General features: G+C 35.1%; 3 protein-coding genes across 4 annotated transcripts; all 3 read right to left on the bottom strand.

Moving 5' to 3' along the window:
- Positions 1 to 2,598: 2,598 nt before the first annotated feature.
- LOC104224850 (uncharacterized) lies at positions 2,599 to 3,948 on the bottom strand. The gene has a single exon (XM_009776562.2). It carries the CDS (start codon positions 3,631 to 3,633, stop codon positions 2,848 to 2,850), a length of 786 nt encoding a protein of 261 aa, XP_009774864.1. The 5' UTR covers positions 3,634 to 3,948; the 3' UTR covers positions 2,599 to 2,847.
- Positions 3,949 to 4,823: 875 nt separating this feature from the next.
- On the bottom strand, positions 4,824 to 10,690 carry LOC104224849 (dihydroceramide fatty acyl 2-hydroxylase FAH1-like). Of its 2 annotated transcripts, XM_070167891.1 has the most exons (8): positions 10,543 to 10,688; positions 10,364 to 10,456; positions 9,248 to 9,313; positions 7,594 to 7,686; positions 7,197 to 7,393; positions 6,964 to 7,069; positions 5,689 to 5,835; positions 4,824 to 5,254 (listed from the first exon to the last, which is right to left on the bottom strand). In XM_070167891.1, the coding sequence occupies exons 3-8, from the start codon at positions 9,296 to 9,298 to the stop codon at positions 5,138 to 5,140; spliced, it is 711 nt and encodes a 236-aa protein (XP_070023992.1). In that variant the 5' UTR covers positions 9,299 to 9,313; positions 10,364 to 10,456; positions 10,543 to 10,688; the 3' UTR covers positions 4,824 to 5,137. The 2 variants fall into 2 exon arrangements, with proteins under 2 accessions (XP_070023992.1, XP_009774863.1); XM_009776561.2 differs by having other exon boundaries at positions 10,380 to 10,690.
- A 7,324-nt stretch (positions 10,691 to 18,014) lies between these two features.
- On the bottom strand, positions 18,015 to 19,911 carry LOC104224848 (berberine bridge enzyme-like 22). Its single transcript, XM_009776559.2, has one exon. It carries the CDS (start codon positions 19,909 to 19,911, stop codon positions 18,427 to 18,429), a length of 1,485 nt encoding a protein of 494 aa, XP_009774861.2. The 3' UTR covers positions 18,015 to 18,426.
- Positions 19,912 to 24,262: the final 4,351 nt, after the last annotated feature.

The raw sequence follows: 24,262 nt of genomic DNA, 5'->3' as shown, positions 1-24,262 counted from the left end.
AGCTAATGAAGAACTTAATACGCAAAATTTAGTTGATTTAAACTCCTAAAGTATTAGAAAAAAGCTTAAGCACAAGCAATCATATTCAAAAGAAAATAGAATAAGTAGATCTAAGTTGTTATCCCCTTTTTTTTTTGTGAAATAAAGTATTGAAAAGAAATATTAATAGTTTAAAAGATCTAAGAAATTTACAACACTATTTTTAACTTAATAATGGCAATAGAGTACAACTAATGCGATAGTGTACATGCATATATTGTGAATTTTGATTGTGGGGAAAGTAAGAGAGAAAGAAGGTTATGTGGTTTTGGGAGTTTGAAAAGGTTTTAAAGGGTATGTTTATGAGAATAATATAGTGTGTATGTGTGAAAGAAAAAATTAAATATAGAAATTTGCACTTTTATTTATTCCCGAAAGAAAGGTGGGGCTTTGCCGCTTTGGGCAAAAGTAATTTTGTACGCAACAACAACAAGTGGGGTCTGAGGAGGGTAATATGTACGCAGACCTTACCTCTACCCCAAGGGGCAGAGAGGCTGTTTCCAGGAGACCCTCGGCTCGAAGAGGCAACAAGAGACACTATATTAGTACTATCAATATACTCATAATAAAACAACATAAAATACCATAAAAACCATAACATAACATAAATACCATAAAAAACAAAGTAACAGCAATATAAGAGATATAGGAAATACGAGAAAGATGTAAGGTATTAATACACAGAAGATAAAGCACATCATCAGTAGTTGATCAATAGCATTCTAAGACTAATTTCTAACTGGCTAGTCTCACTCTAGTGCGCTGTAAAAAACACATCACAATTTCCCCTAACCTACAACCTTAATGCTCGATCTCCACAATTCCCTGTTTAGGGCCATGTCCTCAGTAACCCTAAGTCGCGCCATATCCTGTCTAATCACCTCTCCCCAATATTTCTTAGGTCTCCCTCTACCTCTCCTCGTACCCACCACCGCCAGTCGTTCACACCTTCTCACCGGTGCATCAGTGTTCCTCCTCTGAATGTGCCCGAACCATCTGAGTCTTGCTTCCCGCATCTTGTCCTCCATGGGGGCCACACCCACCTTCTCTCGAATATCTTCATTTCTAATCTTATCCTTCCTTGTATGCCCGCACATCCACCTCAACATCCTCATCTCTGCAACTTTCATCCTCTGGATGTGTGAGATCTTCACCGGCCAACACTCGGTCCCATACAACATAGCAGGCCTAACCACTGCCCTATAAAATTTACCTTTCAGTAACAGTGGCACTTTCTTGTCACACAGGACTCCCGTCGCTAACCTCCATTTCATCCACCCCACCCCTATACGGTGTGTGACATCCTCGTCGATCTCCCCGGACCCCTGAATAAACGACCCCAGGTACTTGAAACTACCCCTCTTAGGGATGACTTGAGAATCAAGCCTCACTTCCACTCCCGCTTCCGTCGGCTCTGCCCCAAATTTGCACTCAAGGTATTCCGTCTTCGTCCTGCTCAACCTGAAACCTTTGGACTCAAGGGTATGTCTCCAAACCTCTAACCTCTCGCTTGACGCCGCGTCGTGTCTCGTCGATTAGGACTATGTCATCAGCAAATAGCATGCACCATGGCACCTCCCCCTGAATATGATGCGTTATAGCATCCATCACCAGGGCAAATAGGAAAGGGCTGAATGCAGACCCTTGGTGCAACCCCGTAATAACCGGAAAATAATCTGAATCGCCTCCTGCTGTCCTAACCCGAGTCTTAGCTCCATCATACATGTCCTTAATCGCCGGAAAGTAATTTTGTACGCAAAAGAACAATAATTGTAGAACTCGTTTATCAAATAGGGATTAGGGCGTACCAACTTTTAGAAGCAATTCAATTTACTACTAGTTGAAACTGCAAAAGTTAGTAAAAACTACTAGTTGTAAACACACTTTAAGGCATTAAGCGTGGTTTTGTTGTTTGTGCACCCGTTTGGGCAAGCTTTTTTTTTTTTTTTCTTTTTTACTAAAAGTTTTTTTTTTTAAAGCTGGCCAAATTTTTAGAAGTAAAAAAGAGCAGAAGCAGTTTTAGAGAATTAAAAAAAAAATAGCTTCTCCCCGAGAGCACTTTTTCAAAAAGCATTTTTGAGAAAAAAAATACATTTAAAAGCATATTTCAATAGCTTGGTCAAATACTAATTAATGTTCAAAAGTATTTTTCAAATAAATTAGCAAAACACAAATAAATTGCTTCTCACCAAAAGTATTCTTTTATTTAAAAATACTTTTTAGAAAAGCATTTTTCAGAAAAAATCTAATATAGCATGTTTGGTGAAGCTTTTCCGGGACCAAAATTTCAAAGTTGAAGTCTTTGATCAAGCTTTTCGAAGAAAAAAATACTTGGTAAGCAAACTATTAGTACCCGTTTTCACCTCCTTCGGGATGAAAACTAATGTTTCTTTTTCTAAAATACCTAAAGTATTAGGTGAAGTAGTCATGATCATTCTAAATCCCTATATATATATAACTGGGTTCTAGGGTTTACACTTTACACATGATTAAAGACATTTTTTTTGGGTCTGTTTTTTAATATATTTTATTATGAGAAGATGCTCACAAGCTGAAGAGTTTTCTTGCAAGAGGAAAATACTTTTAACCTAAAACAACTTAATCTTGTATGTATCAGAGATTTAAAAAATATACTCCTAATACAAAACCTCTAAGTTAAGTGGTTAACCAAATGTTGATCATTCTACCAAGGCTTAATCAGCACTTCATAAGAAGCAAACTAAACTATCTAAATATCTGCAATTCACAGCTTTCTTGGAATAAGTTGAACTATTCTAGTTAGATTTTTTGAGCAAAACTTGTTTACTTTCACTTGACAATCATTGAACTTATCTTCTTTCTCAACTTGTTTGAAAGAAATTTCTTCATCTTGGATTTCATATTAGATTTATGAGATTTCTTTTTCTTGGATTCCAACAATTCACTCCTCAATTCCTCTTCTTTCCTCTCTGAGTCCATTCCTTCATCCAGTTTTCTATCCCTACTTGACTCATAAGTTTTCTCCTTGACACCTTGATTAGCCAACTCTGATGGTGCTTTAAAAACACAGTCATCTTTTTCTAACTCAATCATTTTGCCTCCAATGAATGTCCAAACCCACTGTACCATAAAAAGAATCCTCCTTTTTGCTCCTGAACAAGGAATGAGCCATCTATACGAATATTCCAAGAAACACAACAATATAGCTGACATGGTTATCCCCATAACAAAGTTCTTTGCTCCTAAAACTAAAACCACCACCAGAAAGATCTTCACAAGTGCTATTAACACCTGATTTGTATCAACATCAAATCTTTCACCTTTTTCCTGGCAACCCTTTAACTGAGACCCCTTATTGATTGTGTAAGTGGCTGGTGCCATAGGAGAAGCCAAATGCAAACTCAGAGAAGAAGGAGAGCTGAAAGTGGACTTAGCTACCTTTTTCTTGGAAGGTTTAATGAACCTTTGGCGATTCTTGACAAAAAGATCTATAAGGGAAGTAGGGAAACCAGTTTCTACTATAAGAGGAGATCCACCATTCCTGTGAGAACGAATATGTTCCTTCACCAATCGACATATACTTGTCTTCTTCAATTTCTTCCATGGAAAAGACATGCTTGCAAACTCCAATTCAACAAAAAAGATCTAATTTGTTTTCTAAAGTTTTAGTATCTGAGGAATTTTAATGGAGGAAATCCAGAGCAAAAATCCAATACAAAGGACGAGACTTTATAGTTTTGGACTGTTGGGACATGTCATGATCTTGGACAATAATATAGATGGAGAGAACTTATGTCTGGTCACGGGTATTTATTTGAAAATAAAGAATAGAGCTTGGGAAGTAGCAGAGAAGGAGAGGATGATTTAAATAAATCAAAAGAATTGTGTTTCAAAACCGTATGCTTAAGTTTTAGATTAGTGGAGGAAGTTGTCGTGAAGGAGAAAGTAGAAACACTCATTATTAAAGGGAGACAAAGGTTCTATTATAGTGCCTTTCCTTTACTCTTTTTCTTTTCAAAGTATCTACAACTTTATGTAGCCACAATAATTTTGGCTTTCATAGTCTTTGTTTATTTGTGTTCTTTTCTCATGTGGCAATTGCAAGATTGTGATTGGGGAGAGGAGACAGGTGGTTAGGTGAAAATCAACACTAGGCCTCATGATACACAAGCTTAATATAAAGAAAAAAGATACTGCACTCAAGATTCCCCAGTGTAATGCAAAAGAGTAAAAAAAGGCACACTTAATGAGAGTGGGGCTCTAAATGCAGATGTTTCATGTGAAGAATGTTGGGAATCAAAAGAGCTGCTGTAGTTGCTGTTCTTCACCGCGTACACTATTGCATATGGTAGTAATCAACAAGGGGGAAATGAATAGTGCAATTTTCACTATAATTTGATCATGTTATGTACCACGACTAATATGGTTCTCAAACCTCCATTCAACTTGCTCAAATGAAAACAAAAATAATGCTATTTAGTCAGCGTACTTCTTCCATTAACGATAATTCCAGAAACTCATCATGCATAGTATCTTCCAAACTATAGTACCAAAAATATTCGAATAGATTTCGAAGAATTAGAGGGATATTTGCCTATGCAAGTTGACTAATGAATGACTACATCTCCTTCACTTAATTCACACTGGATAGCTGCATAGACACCTCTTCCATACAATAGGAGGTTTCATCCTTGCATGACTATGTGCATTGCCATTAGATGCAACTGCTGACACAAATAGTGGTACTTTTTAAATAAGTCAATGTTGTAGATTGAAGGGTCAAGTCAGTCAAGTTAGTCCACAGGAAAAAGAAAAAATTGCTATGCATTAACCAGATTGTTCCAATTGCCAAACTAGAACAAGATACAATAATTGGTCAATATACAGCCTAATGATGAAGATAAATACAACCTGGATGGACTGATTAACACAATGTTTTGCAGCAAGGTTATGTAACCCTTACACAAGTTGTCACAAGGCTGAGATGCAAATTTTCCGATTAAACTGTGACATGAACATAATGGCAGATGAAAAAATGGAACTAGATTTCAAAGAATAACATTCTAAACCCTTCTAATAGATATCACTTAGTACTGTAATTCTCCTCCCCAAAAGGGAATCATCTGTTCTTGGCTGATGTTGAATGTGGTAGTGTTCCAAATACCTTGTCCCAGAAAGAGGAGGTAATGCCAAAACCTTTGTTCTGGATACGAAAATGATGATTCAAGTGATATTTCTGTGAAAGGGGCAAAAAAAATCACCAGTTAGGTTCATTGAACAGGTTAAGAACACCTTTTTGAGATTCACAGATTGAGATGAAACTCTCGCTTCGAATCAACCCCCACCCCACCCCCAAAAAAAACCTAAACCCACGCCACAGCCCTTCCTTAGAGTACTAAAGAAGGGATTGGGCCACATACTAAAACCTGAAATTAACAGTTTCAATTCTCAAGTACCACAAATGATTATAAAATAATTTGCTATGCTATCATAAAATCTCTGGTTAGTAGTTGGATAAAATAGATTAAATAAAAACCAGCAGGGATGTAAAAACAACTCCCCAAAACTGACAAGTCTTACACCTAAAAGGAGACATCTCGGAAAACTAAATAAACAAACAGCCACATGGAAGTCGTAGAGAGGTATCCACAAACATATTCATCCTCTTACCTTAAGACTTTTAGGCACTTCATTTGTCGGTTGTCCGTGATGCAAGTAGTAGTGGGTTACATCATACATAACGTAGCCCAATAGACCGCCTCCAAACAAAGCAGGAGCAGTAGAGGGAGTCGCCAGGAATTTGATCAAGTTCCAGAACTGCAATTACAAAGCACTGTATCACAAGCTGTGGGAAAGGTAGATAGTCGTAGCCAGGGGCGGATCTACCATGTAAAACATGGTTCACGTGAACCTGTGGTCCTCGGGTTAAAGTATAGATATGATATACATAATTTGGCAAAAATAGATATATATATTTGATGGAACCCATGGTCAAAAGAGGCCAAATGGTGCACTGGTTTTGGTCTCTTATTTCCAATAGCCTAAGGTTAGGGGATCAAATCCCCTACCAACCTTTTTGTTTAATTTTAAAAAAAATAATAATAATAGTGCACCCATCCTTCGAAAATCCTAGATCCGCCTCTGGTTATAATGATCACAAGTATACTAAATGCTTAGTTGTGTGAATATGCTGAAGAGCTACGACCAGAGGCGGATCTAGGATTTCCGGAGGATGGGTGCACTATTATTATTTTTTTTTTAAAAATTAAACAAAAAGGTTGGTAGGGGATTTGATCCCCTAACCTTAGGCTATTGGAAATAAGAGACCAAAACCAGTGCACCATTTGGCCTCTTTTGACCATAGGTTCCATCAAATATATATATCTATTTTTGCCAAATTATGTACATCATATCTATACTTTAACCCGAGGACCACGGGTTCACGTGAACCATGTTTTACATGGTAGATCCGCCCCTGATTATCACTTACAAGAAGCAAATAATAACATAGTAGTTTTCAACTTGCTACATTTTATATATAAACTACCAACTTTTACTAGCTGTTGAAGTAGGCTGGCATTTATATTCCCTGAGTCACTTTGGTCTTGTTGAAGTTTTTTCAAAATCAAACTGGATTTTGTCCAATGGTTTTCCATGCAGATTCATGTAATATTTGATGTATACGCTCTAAAATTCTAATTACTTCGACCTTTTTTTTTTCACTTTAAAGGCAGAATAAGATGCCGTTGCCAAGGCGTAGTTTGACCTCTGAGAACAGAATGAAGCAACAATCAAGGAATGGAGGGAGTATTATCTTTTCATTTCGCTAATGGCGCTTTCAACCATTAGAAATTGGGATCTTTACATTTGTGTGAAAATATTTAAGGGAAAAAACAGGGTTCGCAGCTAAAATAAAATGAGGCTATGATATGAAATCCACCATACAGGTATGCAAAGAACAGCCGTTGCAGCAGGTGGAAAAACAAGCCGTAGACCATCCATGGGATGCTTATGATGACAGCCATGAAGAAGATAATGAGCAGTGTTTCCCCTGTAAAACACAAGGGTTTAAGAACATAGGAATAAAGAACCAGAAGCAGCGGGAAACCTCAGGCAGAACTGCAGAAATGATACATTCCCATTTCAGGTTACCCAAAAAGAACAGAGAGAGCACTGACCAATAGCTCGTTGTATTAATGTGGAAAAGAAAACGATGAAGAGTGTATTCCATCAGTGTCCAGATGAAAATGCCAAAAGCCACCATCAATGCCACCTCCGGGACAGTATGACCCATACGGATAGACGTGAAGATACTATAGCATACAACTGGAAGCCATATGGTTGGAATTGCCCACCAAACTGTGCGAGTCAGAAACTGCTCCACAAATAAAAGTTATCAATACCTTCTGTAATCTGTATATAGTGAGATGATGTAAAAATGAGTTATCTCACGTGACGTGGAAAATTTGTATGGATGCATGCTAGCAAGTTTTATAGCATACTTGTCTTACATAAGCCGTATGACAAATGAAATTTCAAGCTAATGAAGAAAATGAATTCTAACGGTAACAGTACCTCCCAAAAATCACTTTCAAAAAATCGCGGACCTTCCTTGCTGACAATGGGCTGGTGAATCCACTCTTGGTAAGCTTCTCCAAGGTGGCCAACCTGAGAGCACATTTCAGAAGTCAAAACATATAAGAAAAAGTATTAATGGAATAAGTATTTCGAGGACAGCTTATTTACTACTAATTTTAGCTGGAGATAGAGGGGTTTGGTCTAAGGAACATGTTAGACATGACCAAAGACATCGCAAAAACTACTAAACAAAAACAAAAAGAAGGCGGCGAAGAGGAGCTTGCAACATTAAAACCATAAATAGTTTCCAATCTGAAAGATCTTGTGAAGGAAATACATCACCACATTTTATTCCTTTCTGCCTTTTTTGTCATTCCTTCTATTTTTCTGAACAAAGAAATGCAGATCTCAAGAATGCCATAGAGTGAAAAAATTGAAATGATAAGGCAAGCGTATCGACCCTTGATAGGAGGGTGTGGACGTCGAGAATCAGAATAATAGGTTAGTAGGTACTAGGTAGTGGAGCATCTTTCTTTTACCTGTAATACTAGTATTATTCTCGTATTTTCTTATTCTTAGATTTCAATTACCACATGTCGTCTCTTTTGATGTAGTTTTCTTATTATCTTGGTATTGTTACTGCTTCTTTTCCATCGCTTCTCCACTACCGTATTTCTTTTCAACACTGCTATGATTATATGCTTTTCTTGAGCCGAGGGTCTATCAAAAGGTCTGTGTACACACTATCCTCCCCAAACACCACTAGTGGGATTACCCTGAGTTTGTTGTTGTTGTTGTTGATAAGGCAAGCATCTCTGCTAATTCATACTGGAATAATCTTAATTACTAAGGAAAACCCTTATATGATTGGCAGCAAAGAGGATCAAGGGACAGGAACTGTAAGATAAACTTAAAGAGATGTGTGCAGATCTTTAAAAAAAAGATACATCCCTTGGATTTTGTTAGCTCCCTGATCTTACGATAGGAATCTCTTATGTAATGGAGCTAACATTCTCTTTTGTACCTACTGCAACTTCTTGATGCCATCAACGAACTTACTTAGTTTACCAAAAATAAGAATAAAAATAGCAGATACATCCTCCATCCCGAAAGAATAACAAAGTTTAAAGTATGAGAATCAAATGTTCTACTTTCGGCAGACATTTGGATATCGCTTCCTCAATTTTATAAATTATTTCGAACCTACACAGAATACTCCCTCCATCACACTTTAAGTGAATGTGCTTGCTTGACTGGACATAGAGTTTAGGACGTGAATTTCACCTATTGTATTATTTCAATCAGAGTGAAAGAAAATAGTAAAGTAGTGACAAACGAGTTCATAGAGAAAACATCATATCAAAGTTTCGGAGCTAAATCTTTAATGAGTTTGAAATTCTTTACAATTGTAAGAAAAAAATGTATAGGATAATACTATTAGTTGCACGGCATCAAATATTTTGAAATGTCCCAAAATGTTAGTGTCATGTAACTTTGAGTGAAGGGAGTACTATAAATTACAATTTTTTACAATTAAAAATATTTTTAAAATGTTTGAAGAAAATGTAGTAAAAGAAACATCAACTTCCCAAATGATAAAGTAACATATACAATAGGGCAGAAGAAAAAATGTAAAGGTGTACAGTTTTACCTGGAATACAAGCGCTTTATTTAAATCTACATTGAAGCCCTGTGCAACCATTGTGGGACTCGGCAGCTAATTGATATATAAAGCAAAGAAAACAGAAAGTAGTCAGAAGGTTGCAAGGATATAGTTCTTCATGAAAAGTTCAAGAGCAACTGCTGAGATGAGAACAGCTCCAATAAAGAAAGTAGAAGACAAACCATATTGCCATCTGCAAGGTGCTACTTGACGACTTTTTTACCTTCTTATCAGTACTGTATTACATTTTTTACTTCCAGTCCATCTTGGCACTTATAGTTGATAGTGAAGCATTCTATTCCTTTGGGCATTTAAGTTAAACTAATTAAGTAACTCAAAAGATTGAGTCCGAATAAGATTTCATGTCATATTTCAGGGTGCTCACGAGTTTGGGAGAACTATTAACTCAAACAAAAAAAAAATAGCTTGACCTATTCCATTTGCAACTTGTCTTCAAGGGACATTATGGCAAATTGTGCAAGCGTGCATATCTCCTTTTTATGAGACACTTTTATTTGATCAAGCAAACATCGTGTATGTATGATGTCAAATGTTATCGCAAGAATTAGGAAAAAAAACTGATAAGCCTCATATGATCGTTTAGCATTTGTCTTAACCCAAGGAGCAACCTTTTGAGAATTTAAAGGCGGATTTTTTTTCTTTCAATTAATCAGGTAAAAGAAACATCCAAAGATTTATATTTTTCCACAAAAATCTGAACTTTACTCCATGAAAGAACTTTACCCTCAACTTTGCACAAAATCATTAATCTATCCATCTATTTACTTTTCAGAAACCACTGACCTTTGCTCCATAGCACCTTTCACCTTAAATTACTACCAGCAAGACAAATTTACACATTAACAAAAATCTACCAAGCTACCCCATTTTACTGAGAGTGCATCTGATCTAACTAATGAAAACCAAACAAAAATCCACAATTTACATTTAAAGAATCAGTTTTCTCACAAACTGTCAGCCTAATCCACAATGCCAAATCACCCATCACTTAATTCACACCCACACACAAGACACAAAATCTCAAAATCCCGCATACTCTAACAACAGAGATCTATTTCATAAAATAACAAAGAAAAGACTTACAAAGAACAATGCAGACCTAGCTTGTGAGTTTCAGCAGAGATTTTCTCAATTGAGTGGATCCCAATGGTTCAGCAAAAAGGTCTCTCTCTCTCCCTAAGCAGACCACAAAACCTACAAGTGAATACTAGTACTACACTGCTGGCATATGATGTGATATTTTTAAGAGTTGTTTACTTTACCTTTTCTGTTTTTAATTACTAATTTTTCCTATCTTCTTGTCAATTAGTATTGGGTTAGTGGAAGATCTTGGCCGCAAGAATTGGTAACAATTTATTTGGGGGAAAAGACGACAATCTAAGCAGTTTCTCTCTGGCCTGGATTGCCAGTCTGGCCAGTCACGGGTACAACTCACCCGTGTCAAACCCATTGTGTATGTGCGTGAAATAGGAGCAATTTGGATTTTGTCAATTGTAAAATAGTAGTGTTGATATTCTTTTATTAATAAATCTATATATAAATGTAAAGCTGATGATGTGATACTTCCTGTGATCAGCATTTGTATTTATTTATTTTTTTTCTTTTTCCTGCATTTTTTTCTTTATTCTGCTATAGAACGAAAAAAACTAGCTCGGAAAAAGACAAATGGGTTTTGCTTCCGAAGGGTCACGTTAGTAACGTAAAACGCTAATCTGGAAGGTCACATTGGTAACGTAAAATGCTAACGATTATGCTTCTGAAAAGGCAAACTCAAATTAATTGCATTTAATTTAGGCTTCCAAATATAATGGCTAGGTCTTTCACCTACTTTCTTCTTTCTCCAATATCTACCCATGGAAAGTGCATCAATTCTAAACACACCGCAGTACAGGTATGGCTCCTTATTCTGTCTTGCAATATCGCTCTTCTTCATTTTATGAAATTATTAACAATGATATGATTGCTTGAATTAAAGTATTGCTATTCTTCTTTGTATGTAATTTTAGTTTTGCAGAAAAAATGAGAGATGTGCCCACTGCCCACCACCAGAAGTAAAATCTTAGTTTTCCATTCTCATGACTATCTTGTCGTCTGTAAATAGATGCGATCATGTACACATATCATTCCACTTGATAATTCAACTATTGAAGGAAAAAGTAATAGAAACAAGAGTGTGCAGCTTCATTCTTTGTCTTCAATATGTTTTATGGGATTTTTTGACATAAGATCAATACGTCAGACAACCACATGATAGATAATATCCCTCTTTCCTTTTTTAACTTTTAGTTTTTTCGTTTATTTTCTTCCTGACAAAAAGAAGGTGTGACAACCACTTTAATTTCTTGATCTGCAACCCTTTATCTTCCTCAATTTCTGCCACGTTATAATATATGATTAACTAAAGGTGTTATTTAAAGAAAATTATGTTCTAAAGGACTAAATAAGTTATCCAGAATGACAATTGTCCGCCTCATTCTGTAGGAACCATGGGCGGATTTACGCTTATCGAAGCGGTGTCACTCAACACCGCTTCGTCGAAAATGTTTATTAAATATATGTATTAATATTGTACGAAAACTATTAAACAGAAAAAAATGACACCACTTGACATAAATTGTTGTTGGTAATGTGTTTGATTTTTCTATAATAGGTTAAAGGTTCAAACCTCAACTAAGACATTTTTCTTTTGTAAATATTTGCTTAAGACTCAATAAAATCAATAGATTAAGACTATTTCTTGTCTAAAAGTATGACAATCAAAGTTATATTTTAGTTTTTTTTTTATAAATTTCGACACCGCTTACAAAAATTTCTGCGTACGCCCCTGGTAGGAACAATTGATAAAAAAGAAGTCATAGAAGTTGAAGAAAAAAATTGTGAAGTTAGTGGTATATATGCGGATATAAAATTCACTTGGCAATTGGATTCAAAAAGAGATCTCTCCAATTCTCTCTCTCTCCTACCTTATTTTGCTTTTCTTGGATAAGAGTTATAGTAAACTGAGTTTTATTTTTTATTGATGCATTCACTCAATTACTAGGCGGATTTAATAAATTATTCTGTGACCATTATATTTTCAAAGTATTCATATTTTTTTTTTTTGCAATTTAATAAAATTTTATACATGAATTTATGCTCTGAATTGAAAATATTGAGTTTAAGTGATCCCGATATCATAACACTAGATCCACCCATAATAGGTAGAGTGGCAGTTGGAGAACATGGAATATGAGATATATTGGTAAAATGCTATATACTTCATTAAAGTTTGTTCTCTTCTTTTTCTCAATGTGAATTGAATAATTTTTAACGTTCTTCACTTTTTATTCTATAGTTTTAATGTTGTATATTTTCGAGCAAAAAACAGTACATAGATAATGTATTAGTTATGACAGTCGAGCCAAAAATAAATAAGTTTTTGCTTTACTTGTGCGAGATTGAACACATCGGAATTCAGAAACGTCGGTAGCTTAACTTTTGTACACTTCGTGAAAATTATATTTGATTTTAATTTTTTCGTTGGAATGAATCAATCATAAAAGTTCAATTTAACAAATTAGAACTAAAACATATAATTATTATCTCTTTTATTTATTTTTATGAGATGGACTCATATAGGGTGTGATAAAAATTTCTGGCTAGATCATAATTAGGGGTTAAGGTATGTTGTATGTTATAAGATTTCCATATCTCTTTCGTTCATGATTAGATAATTGAACGAAGTGAGATACTACATGTTTGCCAGGTGTATTCATTAATGAAAATTAAACTTTGAAACTTATCTTTATGAAATTGTATTGTATTCACTAATTTTCAGTTAATACATTTGTGAATAAATTAAATATTTATTGATAACGGGGAAGCCAACAAAGACTTCTTCTTGATCCTCCAAATTATGGTGATTGCTGGGATATATATATATATATATGGGTGCCGACAGAAAAGGTGCTTTAGTTTTTGCATCTAAAATTTTTTAGCTCATGAAATGAATATATGTTAATGAATAAAGCATACGACCAATCAAGTTTCTGAACTGTATCGGCTCATTAATGCTTCGAATCCCTTTATTTGCGTGCTATTGTTATGCTTTGGGGTCTCTTAATTATTTTAAGCATAAAAGAAGAAAAGAAAAGAAAGACTTGGAAAAAGCAAAATATCCTCATATGATGAATTAAAGAAATAAGTTAAAATAAGTGTTAGTAATAAGATGAATTAAAACATGAAATCTACTCCATATTTGGACTTAAGGAACAAATGCTTTTTAATACTCAGATATTAGGAATAAATTATTTTAGTTTTATTTTTACGATTGCGCGAAGCGCGAACAAGTAAATATAAATTTATATCGGCTTATATGGGTTTAAGATGGATTTAATTGATATTTGGAACAACATGATTGCTAAGAATTCATGCAGCCAACTTCAAAATATGTTAATGAGATGTTAATGGTTAATTTATATTCATTTAGTAAAATTTATAAACAAAATTAGATCAAACTTAGTCAGTTTCTATAGGTTTTGATTTTTATACGTTATCTTTTCAGTATTCTACAACAACAACAACAACGACCCAGTATAATCCCACAAGTGGGGTTTGGGGAGGGTTGTATGTACGCAGACCTTACCCCTACTCCGAAAGGTAGAGAGGCTGTTTCCAGGAGACCCTCGGCTCAAAAGAAGCAATAGGAGATGATACATTAGTTATGTAAAAATGCGTAATAAAACAGCAACAATATATAAGAGATATGAAATATGAAATACAGGATACGACAACGAAAATACGAAATAGATGGCTGGTATAGTACAACTAGAAGGTAAAGTCCTGCATCAATAGACGCCTAATGACATTCCTAGTCTAACTCCTAACTGGATAGTCTCCCTCTATTGTGCTGTAGAAATATTCACACTCTCCCCTAACCTACAACCCTAATGCTCGACCTCCATAAATCCCTATCAAGGGTCATGTCCTCAGTAATCCTAAGTCGTGCCATGTCATCTCTGATCACCTCTTCCCAATACTTCTTAGGTCTCCCTCTACCTCTCCGCGTGCCCACTACAGCCAGTCGCTCACACCTCCTCACCGGTGCATCAGTGCTCCTCCTCTGTATGTGCCCGAACCATCTGAGTCTCACTTCCCGCATCTTGTCCTCCATGGGGGCCACACCCACCTTCTCTCGAATATCTTCATTCCTAATCTTATCCATCCTTGTATGCCCGCACATCCACCTCAACATCCTCATCTCTGCTACTTTCATCTTCTGGGTGTGTGAGTTCTTTACCGGCCAACATTCAGTTCCATACAACATGGCAGGCCTAACCACTGCTCTATAAAACTTTCCTTTTAGTAACGGTGGCACTTTCTTGTCACACAAGACTCCCGACGCTAACCTCCACTTCATCCACCCCACCCCTATACGGTATGTGACATCCTCGTCAATCTCCCCGATCCCCTGAATAACCGATCCAAGGTACTTGAAACTACCTTTTCAGTATTCTCTTATCAAAAAATAATTTGAGTATGCTCTTATCAAAAAATAGCTTAAGTATGTTGGGATATACTATTAATTAGGGGAGGCAAACGGTCGGGTCGGATCGGGTATGAGCGGATCAAAACGGGTAATTAAAAAAAAATCAGATAAATTATCCGACCCGACCCATATTTGAGACGGATAAAAAATGAGTTTATCCGGCGGATAATATGGATATCCATATTATCCATGGCTTCTTAAATATGATCAGTTATGAGAGAATTCCTAGTCTGCCAAACTTGAGGAACTCCAATTTGGGGCTTTACACACATTAGTTATCCATTTGGTTAACCATTTTCTAAGTGAATAATATGGTTCTTTATCCATATTCGACCCATTTTTAAATGGTTCATTATCCAACCCATTTTTTTTATGGATAATATGGGTGGATAACTGTTTTCTTTTAACCATTTTGCCACATATAGTATTAACCATGAGGTTTAACTATAATATTATATTTTATTCTTTACGGTACAATTGTTTATTCAATTTATTCAATTCAATAAAGTATTATTTTAAATAAATCATTTATTATATGTGTATCCTTTAGTTATGTAATAGACGCCTTAGTGTATGGAGTCATAGCTCATGCACATAAGATTAAATTATTAGTTCTCATAATTAATAAACTATGTTCATAATCGAAGATATTGTTGGGCAAGATATCTTGATGATTGTAGCACAATATTAAAGTATAATTTATCTTGATTATGGATTTACTCCAATTTCTTGTGCTAGTATACTTAGCGTATATTGAACGGACCAAGTAGAGAAAAGATATGTTTGTATTAAATATATATAAAACATTTACTCCGATTCATTGAATGAGCTTATACTTCTATTCTTGATATAATTATTATGATCAATATGATTTGTTTATTCTTTTGATTTATCGAAAGGTACAACTCTATTCAGAGTTAGCATATGCCTAATAGATTGGAAAATAACGAATAATGTGAAATAATAATTAGTTGATAGAATTCGTGACTCGACCTTGAGTTTGATAATACCTCTTTATGTAAGCTTATAAGTTTTTATGTGAAAACCCGACCGGTGGATTTTGTATCCGTCACATGAAATAGTTTAAGTGGAATTACAAAGGATTTTATTAGTTAATTAAATTAAATTTTCGATGATTTAGTTTAATTAACTAGTATTTATAATCTTAATATGAGAAGCTAAAATAAGTGTTGGTGAATTTCGAAATTCATATTGAGGAGTTCAATTGCAGTTTTTTAGTGGAATAAACTGTGATTAAATATAGTAGGATTTAATTCATTCGAATTTTGAATTAATACTATAATTGGTAGCCTTTTATTATTTATGTGATCCATGCTATATCTAGTAAAAACATTGACAGGCTTGGGTAAAAAATGACTTGGAAGAAAAGTTATCTGTTTGAGTTGGACTAGGATTCTACTACACTAGCATAATCCTACACGATTTTTGGAATGTTCTTTGGCTTAATTTTGGGTCTACAAATGGAAGACTAGTTTCACCTAATAACTCACTTTTTAGAGTAGTATTATTTGTCCATACAAATAATTTCGTCCAAGGATATACGAGGAGCATAGTAGAAAATTACAAACCTGGATTCTTGCTTTGTGAATGATTTATGCAACAATTTCGAGATGTTAGTATTTCTAATCTCTATAATTAAATCATTATCTAATTTACATGTTTGTGATACATGTGTTTATGCTTGCTTCCGTTGCGCATGTCCAAACAAAGTACTATCTTATCAAAATATAGCTTGAGTACTCTCTTAGCAAAAAATAGTTTGATATAGTCTTATCAAAAATATACTTTTGAATATTCTAGTTTGGATTTGATTTCAAAATGACACCCATTTTGGTTTGTGAAATTGAACTTAGGAAGAGATTAGAGAAGCATAGGAACATTTGTTCATTCACCTTTTAACAATTTTTGTCCCTTTTTACTTTCCAAAAGAATCTCTCTCTCTCTTAAATTTAAATAAATTACTTTTAAAAAAAAAATCAAATTTGTCCCGTTTTCTTTTGGAGAGTTAACTTCTACCAATTTTTGTAGTTGAATTGGAATTACTTTGCTTCTTGAAATAAATTTAGATGGAACTATTGGGAAAATCTATGACGTGCAATTTCTCCTATTCCAAAGTAATTACGTAAATAATAAGAGTACACACAAAGGTCACTTTTTTGGCATTTGGTTTTTGGTAAATTTGTTGCAAAGACGAGAAGGTAAATCTTCATCCATATTGTTCCTGGGTTTGGTTCAATGATTGAAGGTGGGTAGTATCAGTGGCGAATGTAGGAATTTTCCCTAGATATTTAAATTTGAAAGAAGCGAAAAAAGCTTTCCGATAAAGGGTGATTTTTCTAAGAAGGGCCTTTATAACCATGTCACTTCGCTACTGAGTAGTATACTGTCGAATATGTGACACACGTCGCTAGTTCTAATTTTGGTGTGAATTATGTCCGGTAATTGGGTGGAGAAAGGGTAGAGGGACGGATATATGTGATTTCCCGGTTATCCAAAAAAAAAAATCATCATTCTTATTTTGGAGAAATTGAGAATATGGCCTCACAAAGGTCTCTCATTTTGAGATAGACTGTCTGTAGTAGCAAGCTTGGATTTTATACACTGAGCCTTTAATTTCTTTATTTGAATATTTACGTGTTCTTTAATTATAAATGCTAATTCTGAGAAATCATTCTTATGGCTTGCTGAAAGCTGACGTTCTCTTTTTATTGCCTAGTGTGTGTGCTACGTGTTTGTCGAGAGGACTTTGTCAATGCTTATTGTTTACTGTAATTTGTTACTTAAAAAACGTTACGTGGATTTTGAAAATGGTTGATCATACCTTGATGTTCCCTACCATTTGAATTTTGGTTTATTGTGGTTCTTTGTCATTCTCCTTCTTGCAAATTCATGCACACGACTGCCCGGATGTTCTCTTTACTGATAAGATTATCCTGCAATGCAGGTTTCTGACTTAAACTTTAAGAGCAAACAGCCTGGATTGGGACTTTGTCACTCTTCATTTGAAAAATAATTTTGTAAAGTTATGTGCTTTTGGGTCTGATTATCCCTTCAAGCAAAAGATAGAAGGTACTCTACCAGTGCTTCCAATATGTGGCAGGAACGACCCTGGATCGATATCAGGTATTAATTCTAATTTGGAGCCTCTACTTAGATTGTAATATCTGAGTGTTTGGCTATTTTAGCATAGGCAATTTTGATCCATCTAGCAACACAGGCTAGAGCAGAAGGGCATCCAGATACCATCCTGTGTAAAAGCTCGTGGGGTAGAAATGCAACTCGAGCTATGAAAAGGCAGTATTTTCTCTCAATCTTTCTACTTCAGCATTTTGATTTCATATATTAATTTTCATTCTTAGAATGCAGGACTGACAAGTAATCTTTTGCATGACTTACATTTATGACTGCTTGAACTGAAAGTAGTTTTTGTATTGGCAAATATGCTCTTCAAGCAGTGACCATTTTCATAGTTCTCAGTGATTTTCTAGTTAACTTTAGAGGGAGTTGAACAGTTCTATTTTGTTTTTTAGCTGAACGATAAGATGTAAACTGTTATAGGGAAACTGGGAACTCACATTAGTTTTAGGTTTCCTTTGTACTAACAAGAAAGAGGAGGAATACTTTGTTCATTTGTGAAAAAGTCGCTTGGATCAATCTGATGCTTAGCTCTTACCAATCTTGGAAAGTTACCTTTGAAGTACTTCGTACCCCAAGTCAGAGCTTGTCGATAACTTGAGTAATTTCCCTGCTGATTTATTCCCAAATCAAGATCCCTATAATTGATATAAGCAGTTCTTGGTGACTTGGACACATATGGTTCCATGTATTTGTAAAGCCTTTGCATCCAATACAAGGGCTGTTGGGATGCCAACATATCATTTGAATCCCATTTCACTATGTATTGTATGTTGTATAGGTTCCCTTTCCTATGAGGAAATGGTATTTCAGATTCAGAAATTTCATCCATTTTCCCACCTAAAGGATCCAATATCATGAAAGCCAACTTTTGGTGGAAAAACCTCTCTGAGATCCCCTGGAAAACACCTTCTGGGATTGGTTCAACGACGAAATCTGACTTTCCCTTGAAGTTGCTCTTGTATTGTGTTTTCCTATCCAACAGGACTTCTAATGGCTCCCCTTTTTCGTAGCCTGTGAAGTAGAGAACAGACTTTATCCAGCTCATCTCCGCGCAATCTTCCATTTTCAAGCCCAATTCAGGGAAACTCTTGTTCATGATAGAAACCAGGTCAGTTTTCAGTCCTAAAAAGAGGGAATTGAACAAGAGTTCCACTGGCTTCGCGTTTCCATGACTATCAGGTCCATCGATTTGTTGAATAATGACTCGAATGAAGAGATTCTCGGGTAGTTTACTAGCTAAATGTTGCCATTTATGGACAAGTTTGAAACCTTCTTGGTTTAAACTCTTGTGAATTGTGAAAACTGTGACAAGGGGTGGAACGTGAACCAGCTTCACTTTCCAGGCTGTTATTACTCCAAAACTAGCTCCTCCACCACCTCTAATTGCCCAAAATACATCATCTCCCATTGTTTCTCTATTAAGGATTCTACCATTGGCATCAACCAGATTGGCATCTATTATATTATCAGCAGAGAGCCCATATTTTCTCATCATAGTGCCAATGCCACCTCCACTAAAGAGCCCACCAACACCAACACTTGGACATAGGCCAGAAGGAAATCCAAGAATGTCACTTTTCTTGGGTATGTTATAGTAAAATTCTCCAATTGTTGCACCAGCTTGAATCCAAGCAGTTTCATTTTCTAAGTTGATGCTAATCGATCGAAAATTGACTAAATCAAGAATTACAAAAGGGGTTTTGCAAAGAAAAGATAGGCCTTCATAATCATGACCTCCACTCTTTATTCTAACTTGTAAACCATGCTTCTTGCTACAACGAATGGCTAATTGGATTTCATTTTGTGTCTTTGGTGTTACTATGTATGATGGCTTAAGTAGTGATGTTGAGTTTAGCCATCTTGGATTTTGTTCAGCTGCTTGTAGAAGATATATATATGAAAGAGATCCTTGGGAGTGAACACTTGAAATAGAGTGAAGAGTCATGCATGTAGCAAAGTCTTGAAAATTGCCATGACATGGTGTTGTAAGAAGAAATAAAACTAGTAATACAATGGAAACCATTGTTTTGATATCATCAAAGAACGAGCATTTTATGGTTTATATGTATTGGATTTTTGGCACTCTAAATTGTAATAGTCCAAACGTCTTAGATATACCACCGAGCAATTTCATTGGACCAAAGTAATATTTTGAGAATTTACATTCTCCGTTCCATTTCATGTGACGTTGTTTGACTGGATACGAAGTATAAGAAAGAAATAAATGATTTTTGAAACTTGTGAACTTAAATATATCATGACATTCGTGTGACTATATATAAAAGCATGTCATTAAGGGAAAGATAAAAAGTTTGCAGTTAATTTATTTTCAAATATAAAAATATGAAGATAATTTTGACAATATCCAACCTTTTTTTTCCAATGCAGGGAACGTCGTTAAGATCAATGAAGATCATCTAGAAGTGGTTGGGGGCTTGTAGTTTGTCTTGTTGCAATTCAATCGTCTAATTTATTTTTTGAACTTTAACCGTTTGCAAATTCTTAGGAGAAGAATGCAACATTGAAATGTGTTGTTATACACTTTAAAAGAAATAAAAAGAAAGGAGAGGGAAACACGTTGCCGATTGTCAGTTGTAGATAAAGAATTCTTGGATTATGTAGTCAAATTGATTGTAGATCATTTGCTCCTGCATTGCATATAGGACATTGATCTGCAAATATAAAAGATGATGCTTCAATGATATTGCCTTCTCTATATAAAATTTCACCGAGATAGTTTATCGTGAAGTATAGGAGTGGAGCACATGACAATGCACGTGTGATTGTGAGTTGTTATTTTCGAGCAATTTACACAATATTAATTTCAATATTTTGTGTACATGTTTGTATTCAACTTACATACATTAGTACCCCAGTAGTTTTTGTTAGATTTAGAATTTTAATGATGATTAATTACTGTTGGACCAGAATCTGAAACCTTAGCCCCTAAATCAAAAGCTGGTCGACACAAGAAGGCACAGTCGAAGAAGACGAAGAAAGAAAGAGATAAGAAATGTATCAAATGACCTAAAAAGCAGAAGACCAACATATTATGATTTAGGTATCAATTGGCCATAAGCTTTAGGCCAATAGTATCAATTGGCCCAACACACAACTCAAAAGCCCAAAATACAAGCTAAGGTCTAGACCTTTTGTTTAAAGATTCAGTCCACTTCTTTAATGTAGCACAATGAATACAGTTGGAAAGCATACTTATCCCTTCCAGATTTAAGAATCCAAATGTAATGTATAGTTGTACATATCATAGTGCAAATATGAATAGGACAACAATTAAGAATTAGACACTTGTATTTTTGTATAGCTGTAAATTGTACCTGGTTTATTCTCAAATTACTGTATAAAATAGGCATTATGTACGACATATCATTTATTCAATAAAAGAGAAGAATTCTCCTAAATTTCTACATAGTATCAGAGCAATAGCTATCTAAACCCTAGCCTACATTTCTTCTTCTCTTAAATTGTCTTCTCTACTCTTCTTTTGAAATGGCACCAAACTCCATAGATGATTCTTCATATGTTTCTGCAGCTGGAACAGTTACTCAACCAGCTGTTATGGTCATCGATTGCACTCACCTCTATTACCTTCATCCATCCGATTCACCGGGAATGGTTCTTGTCAATTCAGTTTTTGATAGAAAAGGATATGGAGGATGGCATAGAGCCATAATTATTGCGCTATCTGCCAAGAACAAACTTGGTTTCATCGATGGAACATATTCTGAACCAGATGCTTCTTCCACTGACTTTAAATAGTGGAACCGTTGCAATGATATGGTTATATCATGGATTTTGAACTCTCTATCCAAGGACATAGCTGAAAGTCCTTTATTCTAAAACTGCAAATGACATTTGGAAAGAACTTGAAGTTAAATTTGGACAGTGTAATGGTGCTCAACTTTATCAGTTGCAAAAAGAGTTGAGTGATGCAGTGCAAGAAACATCCGACATAGCAGGATATTATACAAAGGTGAAAAAGATATGAGATGAGTTAGATACCTTGAACACGTGTGTGCATTGTACTTGTGAATGCAACTGTGGAGGAAAGTTAAGGACTTCAAAGTCTCTTCAAGATGGCAGGCTTAGTTCCTCATGGGACTTAATGATATATATTCAGCTGTAAGGAGCAATATTCTGATGCTTACCCCTCTTCCTAGTGTCAATCAAGCCTATTCTCTTCTCATTCAAGATGAGAAACAAAGAGAAATTCATGTTTCACAACATCCAGTAGAAAATGCTTTTCTAGGAGGAAATCAGCAAGCACATTTTCAAAGGTATGCTAATGTAGAAGGAAAGTTCAAAGCAAATCTTGAAGGGAAGAAGAATAACCTGGTATGCAATTATTGCAAGAAACCTGGTCATTCTATCGACAAATGTTACAGAATTATTGGGTTTCCCTCCACTTTCAAGTTCACCAAATCAAAAAAGTATCATGGAGGGCCTCACAGCAATGCAACCATCATGCATGAAGAAAACACAACTCAGTCAGCAAATACAATGGGAGAAAATACAGCATGCAAAGGCATAACTCAAGAACAATATAGTCAGCTCTATCAACTTCTTCAACAAGTAAAGGTGCAACAGGATGAGCAGATTTCATATGCAAATGTCAGTGCCAACTGTGCTGGTAAAACAATTAATACTCCTAATCTATATTGTCTTTCTTGTTTTCCTAACATAAATTCTACCTCTTGGATAATTGATTCTGGAGCTTCAGAACATATGACTTTTGATTATTCTATTTTATTTAATGTCAAACCTATAGCCAAATCTCTATACGTAAATCTCCCAAATTCATATAAAGTCAAGGTTGGTAGTGTGCATGTTCTGCCAGATTTAACCGTAAACAATGTGTTATATGTTCCAAATTTCAAGTTTAATCTAATTTCAGTTCGCACACTCACTAAACAACTCATGTGTACCTTACTTTTCTCATCTTTTGGTACATTCTTGCAGGGCCCTTCAGTGAAGAGGTCAGTGGTAGTTGGTGAAGTAAAGGAAAGTTTATATCTACTTAAATCAGCTTCTTTAAGTTCAGGTCTAGTTTGTGAAAATCAATCAGTTTTCAATCTTATTCAGCTTGCAAGAACCTTAGGAAATACATTATGTCTCATTTAGTTTCTTGTTCTACTAGAGTCAACTCTAATGTAAACCTATGGCACAAAACATTGGGGCATATGCCTCTATCTAGTATGCAAAATATATCCCATTTTCATTTTCCTTCTCTTGCCAAATTTAATCATCTTTGTGATATATGTTCTCAAGCTAGGCAGGCAAAATTGTCTTTTCATTCAAGTAACATCAACACATCATGTTGATACTTGTGGACCTTACAAGATCCCAACTCATGACGGCTACAGATATTTCTTGACTATAGTCGATGACTATAGTAGGGGAACCTGGACTTACCTATTAAGAACAAAAAGTAATGCTTTTCCAGTTCTAAAATCTTTTCTAATTATGGTAGAAAGACAGTTTTCCACAAAAGTTAAAATCATTCATTCAGATAATGCTTTGGAATTAGGATCAGGATCTATTCTTTCAAAAAAAAATTCTTCTAATGGAATCCTTCATCAAACCTCTTGTGTCGCTACACCACAACAAAATGGAGTGGTTGAGCGAAAACACAAACATCTACTAGAAACATGCAAGACTTTATTATTTCAATCTAATCTCCCCACCATGTATTGGGGTGATAGCTTGTTAACCGCTACTTTTCTAATAAATCGATTTCCTTCTAGAGTGCTTAACTTCAAAACACCTTTTGAAATTCTTTTTGGAAAAGTTTCATCTTATGATTTTCTAAATTTTTTTGGTTGTCTATGTTATGACTCTACTTTACCTCATCATAGAGCCAAACTTGAGCCTAAATCAATAAAATGTGTCTTTCTAGGATATTCTTTTTGGAAAGAAAGGCTACAAATTGTTGGATCTTCACTCTAGGGACATTTTTATTTCACAAAATGTAGTTTTTTACGAGGAAATATCCCCTTTCTTCTCTCATTCAGTTGAACCATCCATTTTTCCTAAAGAAGTTTCTATTATTCAAGACTTCAATCACCCCTCTCAATCTGATATCCAATTTTCTTCAATTTCATATTCTGGTCCAACAGTCTCACCTAGCACATCTCCTAACTCATCTCCTATTTCCAGAATTATTTCCTCTCCATCTTCCATTCCACTTCAACCTGAACTAAGGAGGTCTACTAGAGAATACAATCCACTGTCGTATCTGGCAGATTATGTATGCAATGTTGTGCACTTGACTGATCTAA

This window comes from Nicotiana sylvestris, chromosome 2 (assembly GCF_000393655.2).
Source record: "Nicotiana sylvestris chromosome 2, ASM39365v2, whole genome shotgun sequence".
NCBI lineage: Eukaryota > Viridiplantae > Streptophyta > Magnoliopsida > Solanales > Solanaceae > Nicotiana > Nicotiana sylvestris.
This window is presented reverse-complemented; position numbering and strand designations above follow the sequence as displayed.

Excerpts from the sequence above, each read along its gene's own strand:
- LOC104224850 (XM_009776562.2), bottom strand. The coding sequence starts at position 3,633 with ATGTCTTTTCCATGGAAGAAATTGAAGAAGACAAGTATATGTCGATTG.
- LOC104224848 (XM_009776559.2), bottom strand. The coding sequence starts at position 19,911 with ATGACTCTTCACTCTATTTCAAGTGTTCACTCCCAAGGATCTCTTTCA.
- LOC104224849 (XM_009776561.2), bottom strand. The coding sequence starts at position 9,298 with ATGGTTGCACAGGGCTTCAATGTAGATTTAAATAAAGCGCTTGTATTC. Across the intron at positions 7,687-9,247 it reads ATAAAGCGCTTGTATTCCAG|GTTGGCCACCTTGGAGAAGC; the intron begins GTAAAACTGTAC and ends ATGTGCTCTCAG. Across the intron at positions 7,070-7,196 it reads ATTAATACAACGAGCTATTG|GGGAAACACTGCTCATTATC; the intron begins GTCAGTGCTCTC and ends TGTGTTTTACAG.